General features: G+C 47.5%; 1 protein-coding gene across 5 annotated transcripts in view; it reads right to left on the reverse strand.

Annotated features, from left to right (window-relative positions):
- The window catches only part of PHLDB2 (pleckstrin homology like domain family B member 2), a 126391-nt gene that overhangs the window by 53181 nt on the left and 55182 nt on the right, over positions 1–18028 (reverse strand). For 3 of the 5 annotated variants that reach the window (XM_055702084.1, XM_055702085.1, XM_055702081.1), the window contains exons 1-3: positions 17030–17126; positions 7117–7221; positions 2400–3745 (exon numbers count right to left, since the gene is read on the reverse strand). In XM_055702084.1, the coding sequence (XP_055558059.1) occupies positions 2400–3745; positions 7117–7165 (1395 nt within the window). In that variant the 5' untranslated portion in view covers positions 7166–7221; positions 17030–17126. Of the gene's footprint in view, positions 1–2399; positions 3746–7116; positions 7222–17029; positions 17127–17317; positions 17339–18028 lie in introns of those variants that run through there. The other 2 variants (XM_055702083.1, XM_055702082.1) reach the window with 2 other exon arrangements.

An 18028-nucleotide genomic window follows, 5' to 3' on the forward strand; every position in this document is an offset into this window, starting at 1 on the left:
CATGGCTAGACTGACACAGGACAAAACCAAAACCAAACCATAACAGGACAGGTCCTAATATGCAAACAGCTGATGTGTGGGTTTTGGAATTTTTAAAAAAAAGAAAATGTGTGGATTTTTAATTTTTCCTATAAAATTTATTCCTTCTTCTGAGAGATCCAAAAACCTGTTTATGGCATTTTTCAGACTTTCAAACCACTGGAAGGAGGCACTCTCGATACTGTCCTCTTCCACCAGATAGCTCTAACAAGGAGATAAAAAATACTGAGCAGGGTCCCGAACAGAAGATGAACTCAAGGAGGCAGTTCCTTCACTTTCAAATTACATGCAACACACAAAGCATCATCTTTTTGCAAAAACTTTTAACATGCTTGGAAAAGCAGTAGGCCAATTCTCTTTGTAAAGAATCAGGACTCGAAGCAAGTACTTGTCCAGCAAAAAAAGAAATAGTTTGGGCTTGAGGAAACAGAAGTCATTACCTTCAATAATAAAACCAGAACAGTTTTTAGCATTATCGCATACTGAAAACAACCCTGTATCTTCCATCCCTCACAAAGGGAAAAGAAAAAAAGAAAAAAAAAAAAACAAAATGAACTGTTCTTTTTAAAACACAAATATGCTTTATCATGTTGTCTTTTCTGACCAATTATCTCAGGTTTACCAGCATGCCTGTCAGGAAAACCCTTTGATTGGAAGCAAACACCACTTTGCACACACAAAACCCCAGGCCTAGGAAGAAGAGTGATTTCCAAAAGGAGTGGTGGCACGGCAGGGAGAAGGCAGCAAGAGGAGAGAGAAACAACCCACCAGCATTTCTGCTGATGCTTCCCACTTCTACGTGCCCACGTGTAACAACCCTTCCTAAGCCACCAGTCATCTCCACTCGCCGCTGGCCCTCCTCGCCCCCGGGAGCCCGGCCCCTGCTCCCCAGAAACCGCAGCTTCAAGGGGAGCTGGCAGAGCTATCAGGGGGCAAAGGGGGCAAGAGGGGGCAGAGACACCTCAATTCTACAGCCCTGGCTCTAAGCAGGCCAAGATTAATATTTTCACATCTTGCAAACCAACAGTGTGTACCTTACAGACCACAGCACTGTGTGCATTAGGGATGAAAAGGCAGCTCCAACAGGTTCCTCACCAGCTGGTGTCAAGGACATAGGTGAGATGGGAGGGAGACACCTGGACAGGTTACAATCCTTCAGCTCAACCTGCTCACAGGTGCAGCTTGGAACGGCAGTGGTGGCCCTGCACAGGCACTGGGCCATTGCTAGTGGTCCCTCATGGGCAGCCCCTACTCCCGCATCCCGCTTGTCCTGCCACCCCTGCTGCTCCTGCATCCCACGTCGCCACAGCTTTTCCCCCCAGCCTGCCCAGGAAGAGAACCCCCCTGCAGGCTCGCCGTCTGTGCGCACACTAGACAGGTTGAAGAGTATCCTGTGTCCATTTTCCTCAAATCCATAAAGATCTGAATTCAAGCACAAAAATGTAAAGTTAATGCCTCAAATCTAAGACTTGGTAATACAAATTGGCCCATCTAACAATCTCCGTTTCTATGTGGATGATAAAAATCAGTACAGTATGAATGTATCTTAATAGGGTCGGTGACTCTTGTAGAGACCAATAAAACTTTTTTCAAAGAAGTATTAGGCATCCTTTCAGAGACAGTTTCAATAAGAAACTGTTTCCACCATCTCTGTGTTCTGAAGACCTTTTTTTTGGTTTTTTTTTCCTACCCAAAAGTTGTTTCAATAATACGTAAATTACATTTTACTACCAAGTTGAATCCCAAGCTGAAGCAGTATGTACTGCTTTATGTTGACTTGAGACAGAGAGAGAAACTCTGCCCCTCTCTGCTACTCTCCATTTCAAGAGGGGGAGAACAAGGAAGGCTATATTTTAATGAAAATACTCAAAAGGAAAAACCACAATTCAGCAGAGAAAGCTCTGACGATGGATGTTGAACCCACACCAATGTATACCTGACTCCACAGCACGCACAGCTGAGTGGCTTATAGCAGAGCCATTTTTTTTTTACCCGCTTACCACAAAACAGTGCCATCATCTAGAACAAAAAAGCGCTGGATCCCTGCAGTGTAATTTGTGGGTTTTACGTACATAGACATTTTAAGAGCCCGCAGGATGACTGAACGCAATTTACGTGGGTTCCAACATGTTTTTAAGATGGCTGCATCGTACCGCCCGTCCGAGCTGTTCCAGCAGCACGCTATTTAAGCATTAGCTTCATAGAGTGCAATAATAAACAAGGCATGTGAAGCAGGCAACACTTGAATTTCAAACCATGGCAGCTTATGCTTTGCTGTACCCTCCTGATGGCTAGATCTGGGATGGACATTCTGCACATGCTAACTGCCACAAAAAAGGAAGAGGAAGAGAAAAAATTACCAGCCGTTCCATCTCCTGCTCCCGAAGCCGCTCTTCCCTCTGCCTTCTGTGATAGTCCATGAGGTCTTCTCTTCCCGAAATGGAGCTGATGCTGTTCTTCCGCTCTTGCATGGATGTTTGCAGCGAGTTCGGTGTCTGTCTGTAACTTTCCAGATCTGGGTCGTCAAGTTCCACGGAACTGGTGGAAAGGTTTCTTCGGACAGAGAATGACCTGTCAAAATCCACTGGGGAGAAAGAACTACTGGGACTTGTTCCTGAGAGTCCAAGTCTATCAAAATCATCAGAAAGATATGGGGAAGAAGGTGCCAAAAGCATTTTTTTAGCAATTCGGGGGCTTGCAGGAACACTAAGAGTTGAACTGACATAAGGATTATTCCCAGAGACAGAGTTTGCATGTGGTGAAACCCCTGAGCTGCAAGAAGAAAAATTCAGATAATTATCAGCATCTAAAGCATTCTGAGGTAGATCTTTTTCTCCAAGTTTTTTCCTTTTAGTGTTACCCAGAGAACTTCTGGGGGGCAAACTTAATGGCACCAGCTGGCTTTCTGTTGATTTATAAAGTCTGGGTAGGGAACGACTGTACATTCCCATATGACTTAGAGATCCACCAGAGTATTTCCTAGGCCGTGAACCCAGAGTCTCCATCATCACATCCCTGTGCTTAACTGGTTTCATGTGAAGGGCCAGACTGTCAACATTCATCCTCCTGCCTTGCTTTGGGCTAGAAGGCATGCTGGCTGCCCCTGAATTGCTACCAGGTGAAAGCATCAGCTCATTCCCCGAGCTTCCATTCCACATGGTCAGAAGAGAGCCCGAGATCTTCTTCGTCTCCAGCATTCCTGGGAAGTAGACGTTGTCGTACGATTTGTTTTTCTGACTGTACTTTGAGTAGTGAAACTTATCCATGTGTCCAAGGGATTTTTCATTTTCTCTGCTGGCATGAATATCAAAGTCTGTCCTTCCTAAACTGTACCCGCTGAGGGATGAAGACGTGCCCGATACGGAACCCAAATGCTTTACAGAGATGCTTTTATCTGGAAGATACGGGCTTTCACAGGGGAACTGCTTGCCCCCTTGAATTTTAGTGATAGAGTGTGTATTTTTAACACCGGAGGAAGGATTAGGTTTAACCGGCACAGGTTGTGAAAGGGTTAAATAAGAGCCAGCATAGTCCCCGTTTGTTTTAAATTTCAGACTTGATGAATATTTCTTTGGGTTGAGGTTTTCCATAATATCCTGGAGACCATTTTCAAGGGAATTCGCCACAGAACCCTTTCCCAAACTAGTATTTTGTAATTCCATCTGGTTTTGTGTGTGGCTATACTCTGCCATAATCTTACTGGAATCTGTAAGGAAGAGAAAACAAGAAAAAAAAAATTTTAGCAAGTAAGTAGCCTCTTGTATGTGCATGCCTGCACATTAACTTGAAAAGAACACTTTTTGTAATAATTACTGCGCCTGTAATAAATGTGTCTCAGACCATTAAGTAAAGCAGGGGATGCACAACTTTCCCATCTCTGTTTTTCCAGAAGAGGGAGACTACAAAAGAAGGGGTAGAGCGACATCACCAAACTCATACCACAAATCAGCAACACAGTTGGAAAGATGCTAGACTCTTTCTTTGGTGCTCTATCCACTGCAGGAGCCTGTGGCTCAGCCTTTATAATCCTGAGCCTCCTCAGTTGCCCATGAAGTAAGGAAGCATTACAGTCCTGCTGTTTTACAGCTGAGGAACTGAGATGCAGGGAGAAAACACAAAGCAGACAGCAGGGTACAGAACTGAACGCAGGTCTCCCAGGGCTCGGGATACAGAACATAAGATACTGCTCTGGATTACCTCTTCTTTTAGCCTGCGCAGCTAGCGCATCCGAGCCCCAATACACTGATGAGCTCACCTCAAAGCTCAGTAGGCGTTTTGTCACCTTTCTGCTTACTCTGTGGATTGCCGTGCAAAGCTTCATGGAAAAGTACAAAACCGAGGTCTGTTTTTCAAGGTTTCAGCTCAATCTGTTAACATACAAAGCTGTACCTACATCTGCGAAGAGCCCACTTCAGTTTAAAGATAGCCTTAAGGAAGTGTAATGCTGAGCTCCACGACTTCATTCAAAACAACAACAAAAACACATGACCATTAAAAACACTGAGAGCAGTTTAAGGTTCCAGGTCCTAATGCTTGTTAAGAATTGCAATTTATATTCTGGAAGAGGACACCGACCAAAAAAGCCTTTGCTGTGTTCAGCCATGTGTCAACGATGTGTCAAGCTCCAGCCTGCAGTTCTGAGCCCCACTTTGCCAAAAGCAAAGAAAGAAATTCAGCTCCTGACAGTGTCAGTCACTGCAGGAGATAAACAGGACCCCCAGCAGGCTTCCACTTAGACCTCAGCTGACGTAGAAATGGCACCATTAACATTTACAGCAGTTCTTGGGACGTTAGGCTGTGCTTCGAACTTACAACACAGTCTGTGGTGTCTGTTCCTGCAGTGCCAGTGAGTATTGCTTCTGAAAATAAGGGTCAAATCTGGGATTTACTCTTGGCTCAGACACATTTCACCTGTGACTTCAGCCACCTCATGAGAAACCTGATTTCAGCTTGTCACTCAGCAGGAAAACCTAACTTCTAAATGCATAAAGTGCCTTTAAAATCCTCAGAGGCAACACTTTAATCCTCTTCCAAGTACCACTTCAGATAATTATCTGAACCTAGACACAAAACTTGGATTCCTGCCCCCATCAGAGCTGATATGATCTGGTTTCACCAAGGGTAGCTAGGTTCAGATATCTAGTGAAGGTGGCAATGCATTCTTTGAGTGGGTCCTTGCTTCTGGGACCTTCCTCGCTAACAAGGCAAAAAAACCTGGAATTCATTACTGTCCAGGGCATCATTCAACAGGCCTCTGTTGCCCAGGCTTCCTCTAGGCAAGCTGTGCCAAGTCTGAGTGCGTAACACGGTCTCCTCAATTCTTAAGGAATAAACCCATAAGCTGAAGAACAAAAGGTAACCATCATTAATAATGGAATTGAATAGGCTGAAGATAAAAGGAATCAGCATCGTGGGGTGCGGGGAATAAAAATCAAACACCTTCTTGAGCAAAGTGGACCTGGCTAAGCGTGTGCTAATTACAAGCTCTGGTAGTGGCCAAAGACATTAACTTTCAGCTTTAAAACCAAGCCTCAGGTTTACTACTACACAGAATTTAATATTTTTATGCTGACTGTGATTTTATTTGCTGTAATTTTAACACATTTGTTACAATGATACAACTATCTAAGTTGCCTTTGAACCAGTAAGTTCACAGAGCTCTCCATCAGACCATCACCGCTGTGAGCAGTGAAACTGCAATTTCTTACAATTCGACATTTTACTTGACATTTCTTAGCTGTTTTCACAACTTTTGATCAACAGTAATGATGAAATTCAATTGAAAAAAAGGAGGAACGTGACCCATGTTCAACAGAACTCTTGTCAGGACAAGACAAAAGCATCTGAAAATGATCAAGCTTTTATCATATTAGCGGCGTTATGAGGAAGAACAAGATGTAAAAGTTATTGAAGAGCAGAGATATAAAGCACGATGCATATGCCTTCTATACTTAGCCTTCCATTGTGAAACAGAACCTAATTTCCATCATCTCTCTCTTTCCTCCTTCCAAATCTCTTTTAAAATTGAAGGCCAATCTTGCATCAAAATTGTACTGTCCAAACCTCGACTCGAACACAGCAGAAGTTCAAGTGTTTTTGCATAAATTCCACTGGCTCCTACATTAATAGCTTAGCAGACACATTAATGGGACACTAATAATTGTTTATAACTCCCTTGCAACACCAGTAGGGCACATCTAATCCTACAAAGACTGGATGCTTTTGCCAAAAAACAAGTTAGCTCATGGAAACTTTCAGGCCTGTTCACCACAGCAATGAAGGGCTCATTGTACTTGAAATCCAAACAAGTACAGTAAGAAAAGGTCACGATACCTTCGTGCAGCCACTCGGATTCAGCTTTTCTCTACTATACCTTATGCCAGTTCTCCTGCATTTTTGGTTCCAGCACCACAATGCCCGCAATCATACGGTTAAATCCCAAGTGGACGACAGCGCATGTTTAGCTCAACCATCGCTGCTTCCCACAAACCAGATCTTGTTTGTTTTGTTTATTTTTAGGGTAATGTTTGGGATGAGACTTTATGAATATGACAGGACGCGTTACACATGCTGGCTGCCGCTGCCTTTGCATGCAGCTATAGGGACTGAGGCCAGGAGCTGCGGCACACGGCGTGCCCTGAACCCATCCTGCACCCAGGTCAGCCCCAGCTCTCGCGTGGTAACCTTCAGCGCACAACGCAAGGCTCCTCTGGTTACCAAAGTATTTGCTGCCCGCAGCTATACAGAAGGAAATTCTTCCCTTTTTTTTCCTCTCATTTTCTTTTTTTTTTTTTTTTTTCCCCCTTTCCCCTCATTCCTTTTCTTCCTTTCCAGAGTTATTTAGCTGGGGGTCACTGATATCTATTCCAGGCAGGCATTAAACTGATGGGGGAGGGCGGGCTGGCTGCAGCGTATCCAGCTGTGGCCTTGTTCTGGCTGGTAAATGGAGTCAGACATAGAATAAGAACAGAGCACTGTTATCCGTGTGTCAGGAGAATTAAAGGACCAAAATCAATGACAAATTCTGAAAGATCTCAGTACATTTACAAACAAACTTCATTTTTATTAATTGATTACCTGATCCAACATTCTGGAAGGAGGAGTGGTTACTTCTGTTTGGCATCATATTTGTCTTCTCAGGATGGTTAAAACAACGCTAATTTGAGTGAATCAAATTTTGACCTGCAAATAAAGTAACGAAAAAAACGTTAAGAGGTGTATTTCGAGAACATTTTTCAAGTATGTAATATAGACCAAAACTGGCTGTTTTTACAGTGAGATTTCCAGAGATGACTCAAAAAGAAACATGTTAAAAGAATACATTAAAAGGCATTTGGAAAGGGCACCCCATGTTCAATGTGGAGACAGCGGAAAAAAACCCAAACCTGTCTGCAGTTGTTTTATCGGTTTAGAAGTCCATATATTTTGATTTGATAATCAGCTGTCATCTGTGACCCCGACTCTGTGCAGGCAGTTACTAGTCACAGCTCCCAAGTTTTGTTTGCGATCCTGTGGCTTCCTTAAGAAATCATTAACACGGTTGAACTTTTCTGCTGAAGATTTTATTTTTGAAAGCCCAGAGCCCAGTTTCAGCCTACACAACACCAGCATCCTGCAATCACGAAGAAACCTAAGCAAAAACAGGTATGTGATCCAAAACACAGAAAGTGTTTTGGCATGCAACGATTTCTGAGGTTCCAAAGAAGCCAGACTGGGAATGCAAATAGATTCTGCAAAGTTTATTAAAAAAAATACAAAAAAAATGATATGGCTACAAGACAGACTTGGCTTAAAAGAAACGCCAAAATTAAATCCCAGTCACTAACGACTAAAATTAAATCTAAGTCCAAACAGAAGAGCTCTAGTGAGTTGCTCTATTAAAAGATTTTTTTTTTAAAACACACATCTGTTTCTAAAAGGTCGACAAAAAGCTTTAAAAAAAATTGCATCAAGTGACAAAATTAATGGTGACCATCTGTAGGTCCTCTGGGCTTTAACTCTGGACAAGCAAATAGAAACGCAGCAGAAAAACAAGTGAAGAATAGAGACAGATGTCTGGGGCTGTCTAGAGACAAGCCACCTATTTAATTAACCGCAGTCGTCACAGCCGCAATGTTTCAGGTCTGTGTTGCACAGACTTTTTGTGCTATGCTTTTTCACATTATTCTCCCTAGAGGATGGCCCTGGGAGAGGGGAGCTGGCTGCTAATCCCTGCGGAGGGAGGCTCCTTCACCGTGACCTCTGGCTTCTCCCTCCCCTGGTCCCCCCAAGGTGCTCTTCCCCGGGGGACCTGGCCCTATCCCTCACCACTGCTCCCCCAGGAATCCCCCCGGCCTCACTTCACAAGGCTTTTTCTCTCTCTGCAGAGGTCATTTCTCACCCCTAAAGAAAGAGTTTGCACCCCACCAGGCACATGTTCCCCCCCCTCGTCGCAAGAGCACGCACCCCAGCTTCACCCCAACAGCCTCTTCCAAGAGCACACAATCTACCGTCCCCCCAAAACAGTGCTGCTCGCCAAGGAACCAGGGCGAGGAAGGAGACCATACCTCCCGGAGGGACTCAGCCACCATGTCTGCCCCCTCCAGCAGCACAGGAATGAAGCTCTTCAGACAGGATGGTGGCAAACAGCCTGGACAGCAGATCACTTTTATACCCAAGTTGCATGCTCAACAGGTTATCTTGTTGACACGGAACATTTACCAGCCTTTTCACCCCACCTGGTCTTCCATCCCATGGGGAGATTCCCTCCCTAGTTCCTTCCATCTTGCCTTGCATCTTCCAAACTCAAAGCCTGCGTAGCACCCCAAGCGCCTTCCTTGCCAGGAGCGGGGCTGGGGGGCTTCATGCCTGCGACCCCCCCGGCAGGGCTGCAGCCGACAGGCAGCTCACCCCAACAAGAGGTTCCCCCATTTGGCCAGTTGGCTCTCTGCCCTTTGCCTGCCTCCCAAACGGGAAGGACTGGGACACAAAACCCGTTCCAACTGCTGCTGTGTTGCCATCTTGGCATATTGCTTGTGTAATCTCTGTTTAAAATACAGCATGTCAAGCCCAGAGCTCCCCAGAAAAGAACCAAAAATTTAACTTCTCAGGGCATGTTCAACTCGACACAGAAAACTAGTGGCTCTCAACATTTCACACTGTTCTGTAACAAAAGTATAATTATATCATTGAACAGACACCTGAAGTATGGACAACTCGGAATTAAAAGACAGAAGAAAGGGTTGGTTTAAAAGAAAGGAAAAAGTGTAACTAGATTTCTCATGTCTCTAACATTGCTGCTATATGGTTAAAATCATCGGTAAGAACACCAAAAATGCCATCCTTACTATCTCATAAGATGATGGCTACCACTTAATCAATGTGACAGGCATTAAGGCGAGAACAGCTGAGAGGGAAGGGTTTCTGTGTAATTGAAAATTCAATCTTCAGTTTAGTGAATACCTGGGTTTGCTAATAGCTGAAAGGAAAAATGTCTTTAAGGTTAAATATTTATATGGTTTCAGTTCAAGTTTGAGAACTCATTACACATCTCTCTTCTTAGAGGATGGGAAAAATCAGAGAGGTCATCACCTAGCAGTAATTGAAATTTTGGGGGGAAGAATTTTCTAAAACTCTCCACTATGAGCATGAACAAGAAACAATTAATGCATTAATAAGCTAAGCAAATGAACAGCTCAAAATCCACATTTATCTGCTCTCATGAAATCATATTCTTTCAGATGAAGGTTATGCAGGGCCTCATAAAACAACCAGAGAGGCCGACTCTCGTTACAGAGCACATGCTGCGCTCTGGCTTGGCTGGAATGAAGCAAAATGATTTCATCTGGGATTTATAAAGTCATCTGAAGTGAATGTATACAGCATTACCAACCATGTTTCATCTCTACAGTACCCAGGCCAAATTAAGTTTTGTTTCACTAACGACCAAAAGAAACAGTGATTCATGACTCAAACAGGCGGCGAGTCAAACAAAAGATTCCAATTTTAAAATATTATAACACAGGGTGGCTTTACAGTAAAAACTTCTTTCCCTTGTATCATGGTTTAACCCCAGCTGGCAGCTCAGCCCGCCTGGTGGGAGGGGGGAGAGAATCAAGAGAGTAAAAGTGAGAAAATTTGTGGGTTGAGATAAAGACAGTTTAATAGGTAAAGCAAAAGCTGCACATGTGAGCAAAACAAAACAAGGAATTAATTCCGCACTTCCCATGGGCAGGCAGGCGTTCAGCCATTGCCAGGACAGCAGGGCTCCAGCACGCGGAACAGGGACTCGGTGTTCTGGTTTAGGCTGGGATAGAGTTAATTTTCTTTTCAGTGGCTGGTACAATACTGTGTTTTGGATTTAGTCTGAGAACAATGCTGATAGCAACAACTCAAAACATCAGTGTGTTAAGTAACTTTTTATATTAAGTCAAGGACTTTTTCTCTAGGCCTTCCCTGCCAGCGAGAGGGCTGGGGGGGGACACAAGAAGCCAGGAGGGGACACAGCCAGGACAGCTGACCCGAACCAGCCAAAGGGATGTTCCATCATGGAATGGCATGGTCAGCGTATAAACTGGGGGGAGATGGCTGGGGCTGCCCAGTGCTGCTGGGGCACTGGCTGGGCATCGCCCAGTGGGCGGTGAGCAATTGTAATCACTTGTTTAGTTGGGGTTTTTTTCCCTTTTGGATTTTATTCCTCTCTCCCCCTCTCCCCTTTTTATTACAATTTTTGTTGTTATTATAACATTTCATTTTATTTCCATTATCAAATTGTTCTTTTTTCAACCCATGAGTTTTACCTTTTTCCCTGATCCTCCTCCCCATCCCACTGCGGGGGGGGGGGGGGGGTGTGAGCAAGCGGCTGCCTGGTGCTTAGTTGCCAGCTGGGGTTAATCCACAACACTTGGGAAGACAAACACTGTAACTCCAACCATCCCCCCCCCCCAGCTCTATATGCTGAGCATGACATCGTATGGTGTGGAACATCTCTTTGGTCAGTTGGGGTCAGCTGTCCCAGCTGTGTCCCCTCCCAGTTTCTTGTGCCCCTCCAGCCTGCTCACTGGCAGGGCCTCAGAAGCTCAGAAGTCCTTGACTTAGTAGAAGCACTACTTAGCAACAACTAAAACATCAGCGTGTTATCAACATTATTCTCATACTAAATCCAAAACACAGCACTGCACCAGCCACTGAGGAGAAAATTAACCCAGCCCAGCCCAAACCAGCACGCCCTGGCATAGGAGCCCAGAGCTGCTGCTCAGCCAAGCTGCAGGAACAGCTCTAGCCAGCATTTCGTCCATAGATTTAGGGTGACGTTTTCTCAGCACATAGCTTCTCGCCCCTTCTTTCTGCCTGGGCTGATACCCACCTTCCTTTAGCAGTCTGCTATGGCACCCACTTTGCTCTTACATTGCCAACCGAGTGGGTTGCGATGCCTGAGGCACTGCTAAAGTGCTTCTCTGACTGAAAATAAAGTCAATTTTAAATAAAGCTCTCAAATTTGGCCATCTCTCCTTTAAGGCTGTTTTGCTGTTCATTGTTTCTTCATTTTCAGTTTCTCACAAAATGTTACCAGTGGTTCCTGGCAGCTCCTGACCCCTCTCCTTGACACTTCCCTTCAGAAATTCCTACAGCTGTGCACAGCCACCCATGGGAACAGACGAAACCCCAAGTGATGGAGGGTGAGGACAAAACCCCATCATTGCCACCATCCACACAACGTCATCAGAGTTTAACTCATTCTGCAACAAGAAGGTTTTCAAATTATTAGGGTCAGTTTCAACTGTTCCAATAGAACACACACTGTTTTGGAAACAAGAACGCCCCTTAAATTTTTACACCCTGAACATAACTTGGTGAATGAGTGCTGATGGCTTTGGTGCCTGGAGGTCTAACTTTCCCATGGTATAGCACACCTACGTGCCTGAACTGACTGTTCCATTACCAAGTTGATTTACTTTTTTCCTGCATAAACTGAGGACAGCGTACTTGCTCCTGATGAAATCAAACCTGTCTCCCACCCCCCGGATTTGCAAGTCTTGTTAGCCTCAATCTGATAGGAAAGTAAAACTCACTGGGATCTACAGTTTACCTCCAAAAACACTTAAGTGTAAATCCATCTTGCCCCCAGCTCCTTAAAGCCTGCTGTCAGACTAAAACAATACATTCATAGAAAAGCACCTGCATAGTTTGGTGGAGATTTGGTACCCAACCAGCAAATGGACACATCCTTAAGAGCGAGCACAGACATCTCTGCCAAAAACTGGGCAGCTCAGCAAGGCTTGTTATCTAAAGGTCGCCTTCAACATCCTTCTTCATTTCCTCCTCCTCCTCCCCCACAACACAATACACCAGACCTTAAGCTACAGCTAATTTCCTACCAGCATAGCCCTGAACTCTGCTCAGTCCCTGGCTCTTCATGATATAGGTCCCGCTATACACTGATCCCCACGGTGCAAGCGAGCACTAAGTCTGGTTACAGGCATAGGGTGGTTTAGTTCCCAAAGCTCCCAGCCTGGCACCTTCACCAGCAGTAAATAAATTAAAAATCAAATATCTGTGAATCAGGTTTGACTAAGTCACTCCCTCGCAACCCTGCAGGTTTCCGATGTGGAAAAGGGAGCGGCAGAGGAAGTCACTCTTACAGCTTATCTCTTCCTCTGAGAAATTATCATGTTGGATACTGGAGAAGGAGCAGAAAAAGGGCAAGGCAACAACAGAAAACACCCTAAATAACTTTATTCCCCTCATAAACCACACCTATTTTACTGGAATAACTCCTCCAACTACTCCAAAAAATTGCACCTAAATACGACATTTTCAGTTAATTCTGTCCTACTGTATAGGCAGGATTCTCTCCTACTTGATAAGGATTGATGTTGTAGGCATTGCCAAATCAATTCTCTTTCCAGTAGACAGGCGTAATCATTTTAATCAGGTCATGACAACTGACAATTCTAAATGTGCATCAAAAATGAAAACACCCATTACCATGTAAATACTATAGTTTGGTGGCTACAAACTGAGATTTAAACCATTGACAGAAGAGACATCGACTGCAGAGTGTGTCCAAACAAAAACGCCAGTGAAAATGCTGAAGCTTTATAACTCTTGTGCCATAATAGCTACCTTTACCTGAAAGCAAAACTGCTAAAAGTACACATTTCAATGAATTTAATAGTATTCCTATGCATTTGGTAGGACAAGAGAGTAGACCACCTACTCAAACTGCATTATTTTAGTAGATATCACTGCCTTCTTATTTTGCAGTCACACAGATCACTGTTTCATCTGGACCAGTTCAATGGGATAAGCTGAAGTGAAAAGGAGAGTTAATTCTTCTCTGTTCAAACAAAAAAAGTCACTGACAGGTAGAAACATATTAGCAGAGATTTCTGTTAAAACAATGAACTCCTTTCTTCATGCAGAAAAACAGGGCAGCAGAGGACAAGCCAACCTCAAGTCGTGTTCCTCTCCTCTGCGTTGGTACCTCCCTGGCAGTTAAGCTTAAGAGTCAGTTATCTGACCTACGACTGATTCATCTCACACCAGTAACTACCAGCTCCCTGGTATTATTCTGACCCAATTTCATTAACTCCTTTCCTACTGAAAATCTGAGCATGCTCAAAAGATTTGCAAATCAAGACTTTAAAAAATTCACACAGACATGGCAAATAGAAAACTCTGCTGGTGGCTGGTAGACTGTGATTGCTTATACATCTCATTGTACACACTAACAAAACCCAAAACAAACAGCATAGCTGGTGTAGTAATAAGCGTACATAAATATTCTAGACCAATACAATTCTCACTCCTGAATCCCAGGAAATACAGGCTTTCTTCAACTAAAATTTCAGGAACGGGGTTGAGTGAAGAAACAATTATGAACCCAAATTCATGCTGTACAGGAGCAGAAATTCTCACTGTACAGGAGCAGAAAGATCCTAAATAAAAGTTTCTCCTTTACGTCCTACCTGACATGATAAACTTGCTTTTAGGATGCCCCTAACAAATTCAATGGAAGCTTGCCATACACAGCAGATAGGTATGTCCCAGAAAATCTAAGCAGCTAGAAAAACCAATCAGAACAGCTTCAAAGATCATTTACTCCCTTTTTTTTTTTTTCTTTTTGTCTCCTTGGATGTCTCTACCATTTTTCTTCCTGTCTATTGCATTGTGTCTCTCTCTCAGGCAACCATTGCCCACGATCCACTTTCCTCTGTGCCGATTTCTTTCACTGCCACTTTGTGCCTGTCACTTCCTTCCGTTAATCAGTTCCCTCCAGCGCCCACTTATTCTGACAGTTTCTGTCTCTCTTACTTCGTTTGTCCATTTCTCCTCAATTTGTCTCCTTCCCGAGATGCTTGCCCCATATTTCCAAACGTCCCCGCTAGCTCTTTAGCGCTTCTTCATTTCCCAGCGCTCTGAGGGCAGTGAGCATGCCCCCAGACTAAATGCTTCTCATCACACTTGCTTGGCAAACCACATCGTGACAGCGACAGCTCAAGTGGCACCCGCCGTGGCTGCTGTGCTACCAAGCCATGGCTCTGCCCGCAGAAATACAGGGCAGCATTTATCAGCGAGTCCCTGGACCACATTCCCTCAAGAGAGGGATACACGTACTATACCTGCAGTTACACCCCCACTTAAGGTAATTAAGGAAGTTAAATGAAATGGTTCACTTAAAAACTGATCCCACCTGCGTGAGATTTGAGTAGAGAAAAAAACCAAGCCTGGTCACATTTATGGAGTTCACTCCTATACTGCAGCCTCTGGAGGACCTTCTAGAGGGGAAAACTGCCCCTGGATTTCTGTGGCATCTTGGATGTGCCCCACCGGTCTAAACCAAAACCTAGATGAACCGCATCTGCCCTGAACACCCAAAACAGGGCATCGCCTCGTAACTGGTTATTTCAGTGGGAAGCACTGTTTGCTACACTGGCAGTTACTACACATCAGAATTAACTGTTTGTTTTAACAAATGAAAATGGAGAGAATACACTCCACGTGCAGCAAACATAGCATTAATTCCTTCACAAAGGATCACCAGCACTTCCCCCTCCCCACCTTCATTATTTCAGGTTTTCTCTAGATCTTCAAGTGGAAAACAAACAAGATCTTCCCATCCAAACCCCTTCAAGTCCTTCTGATCCAACCCCACCCTCAGCCAAGGTGGACCTGCAATCTTTACCTCACCCATCCTCCGCTTCCTATCTAAGAACAGGATACTCCAAATTTTTCATGATGGACTTTGTTCCTTCCCAACAAGGGTCACCTGGCATCTTTGCATACTTTCAAGGAGCTGGTTGCTAATTTTATCTGATAAGCACAGACAGTAACTGATATGGAAAACATGGAAAAAATTACTGTTCTTCCTGTCCTGGTTGCTGCCCAAGATTTCCATTCCCTCAGTAAAAACATGGACCCACAAAAGAGTCAATTTAGCATTTGTCAAAATTTCTGGTGTGGAAAGGGAATTGCACAAAACAAATAAAAATGGTACTATCAGCTCTGGAAAAGATTCGGCGTTAGTATTTGACTGTCCTAAAAGTATCTTTCTGTCACTCTCTTCGTTCAGCCCACCGCTCACCTTGCCAGCCAAGGTGGGCACTCACTCTCCCCATCTCTCGATTACTTCATCTCCTTTCTCTCCTACTGCTTCCTTCTGCTGTGGGAAAGCAAGCCCATCCTCGCCCTTCGCGATTCCGCGTGCCGCTGCCATGCCTCACCTCCTCCCACCTCTCTCCCTTTCCCACCTGAATACCTTATTCCCGGGGGACCTTAACTAGGAGAATATAGAGAAAGGAAAAAATCGAGTTCACCCAACACGCGGACTTGCAGAACTGGCTCTCTCGCCTGCCTCGTCCCCCCGAAGAGAGGGAGCAGGCAGCACAAAGATGAAATAATTCACCATGTTCCGACTGGCAACACGTCCACCCAGCTGCCCCGGAGATGCAGACGTGGAGGACTCGGGCAGGGGCAGAGTCAAGGCACACAGACAAGATGACACGCTGACACGATGAGCACTTGGGGGGGAAAGAAGGAACTGGTGACAAAAGCCATGTGTTTGAGCTCGCAGCAGCGCTCGGTGGCAGGAGCAGAATGCCCATCTCTCCAGCCTTTATGCAAGCGCCGCCGGTCTATTTGCACTTCTGCACATGGGGAAATTCCTCCGGCGGCTCTGGGGCAGGAGGAGCGGGGTCTGCTCCCAGCCCGTGCCTCCTCTGGCCGGCGGGCAGCAGGTACGGGGCGGCCCCGCGCCCCCCGCTGCCCCCGGGGCCGCGCACCGGGGCTGCACGGGAGGGGGAAAGCAGGGTGACCGCCGGGCTCCCAACCCGTCAGGGGTCCCCGAACCCAAACCCCTCCGTGTCACTGAACCACTCCGACGGAATACCGGCTTCCTATCGTTCAACTCCAGCGATGCCGAGGCGGTATCCATCACCGGGCTCAGCCCCGGCAGAAGCCCATCTCCAGCCGCGGGAGCCTTGAAAAGCCACCGGGCTAACAAAGAACGGGCGGACAAAGAGCCCCCTCCTCCCGTTACCCCCGCCACCAGGTAGATGGCTGGCGACGGACCCCCGAACCGGAGCAAGGCGAGCCCCGCCGGCCACCCCCGCCTCCCCCGCCCACGGACACGCGGGGCGGACGCCCCCGCCGGGGCCGGGCAGAGGCTTTGTTCAGCGGTGGGGCCGCGGCGGCGCCCGCCAGCACCGGAGCGGGGGGGCACCGGGACAAAGGGCTCGAGGCGACTTGCGCCCAAAGGGACACGGGGGGAGCCCCGTTCCTTTTTGCTGTGTCTGCCAAGGGGGGGGGCCCGAACCGCGAGGGGAGAGGGGTGGCACAAACTCCCCTCAAAGTAACCACAAACCGGAGCGCGGCTGAGCCGCCGTCAGGGAGGGACCCGCTCCCCATCCCCGCAGCGCTCCGCCACCGGGAGCGGAGCCGGGCGCGGCCCGGGAGGGCCGACCCCACCCCCGACCCCGCGGGACGGCGCTTCCCCCGGCCCCGCACTCACCGCCGCCTCCGGCCGCCGCTGCCCCCCGCGCATCCCGCTGCCCGCCCGGCCGCCGCTGCCAGCGCCGCCGCCGCCGCCCGCCTTCCCCCGCCCGCCGCCACCTCCCGCTGGAGCCGCCCCCGCCCGGCAGCCAGCGCCGCCCCGCGCAGGGGCGCTGCCCGCCCCCCCGTGGGGCACCCCCGCCGGCGGAATGGTTCGCTCCCCTCAGGCCGGGGCCGCGGGAGCGGGGCGGCCGAAGGACAGGCGGAATGGGGGGGGTGGGACACGCAACGACGCGCACAGAGATACCTGCAGCGGGGGCTGGCGGGGCCGCCCCGGGGGACAGCCGGCGGCCGCTTCGCGATCTTAAATATGAATCGCCAGGCAATTTCCTGTCCGCCAGATTAGCTGAGCAAACAGGGCGGCTCTGCGAGGGCGCGGGCTCGGTTTTCCTTGCCTGGGGCTGGGGGTGCGTTTACCTGCTCCCTCCTGCTGGGGAGGGGGCTGCCCGCGCCCTGCCAGCCCCGCAGGGGCGCCGCGTTGCCTCCATGCCCGGTGGGGTGGCCCTGCCGCCCGCCTCAGCCCGGGGGTCACGGCCCGGTGCAGCCCACCAGAGGCCTGCCCACAGCTGACCTGAACAGAACACGTGGGCATGTATGTGCGTATACATATATGTATGTGCCTACACACACCGGGCCTCCAAGGCCCCTGCGCAGGCCTCAGGCATCAGCGAAGGACGCGCCGGTGGCAGCAGCCGCCGTTTTGCTGTCCCAGAGTGGGGAGCAGGCCACTGAGGCCGGCCGGGCCTCCATGGCTGGGCTTCCAAAGCAAACCAAGCGTACAAACCAGCACCGGCCTGGCGTGTCTGCCCAAGCTGTGCCTCACCTGCCCCGTGTGTGGTGAGGGGCTGGGGGCATCGACGCCATCCCCTTCAGAGGTCCCCGCTCAGGAGGCTGTGAGGAGATGGCGGCAGTGAGGCGAACCGCTGGGTTGCAGCTGTCACCGAGGAAAACAAAAAGA

Source organism: Falco cherrug, chromosome 2 (genome assembly GCF_023634085.1).
Source record: "Falco cherrug isolate bFalChe1 chromosome 2, bFalChe1.pri, whole genome shotgun sequence".
In the NCBI taxonomy this organism is placed as follows: domain Eukaryota; kingdom Metazoa; phylum Chordata; class Aves; order Falconiformes; family Falconidae; genus Falco; species Falco cherrug.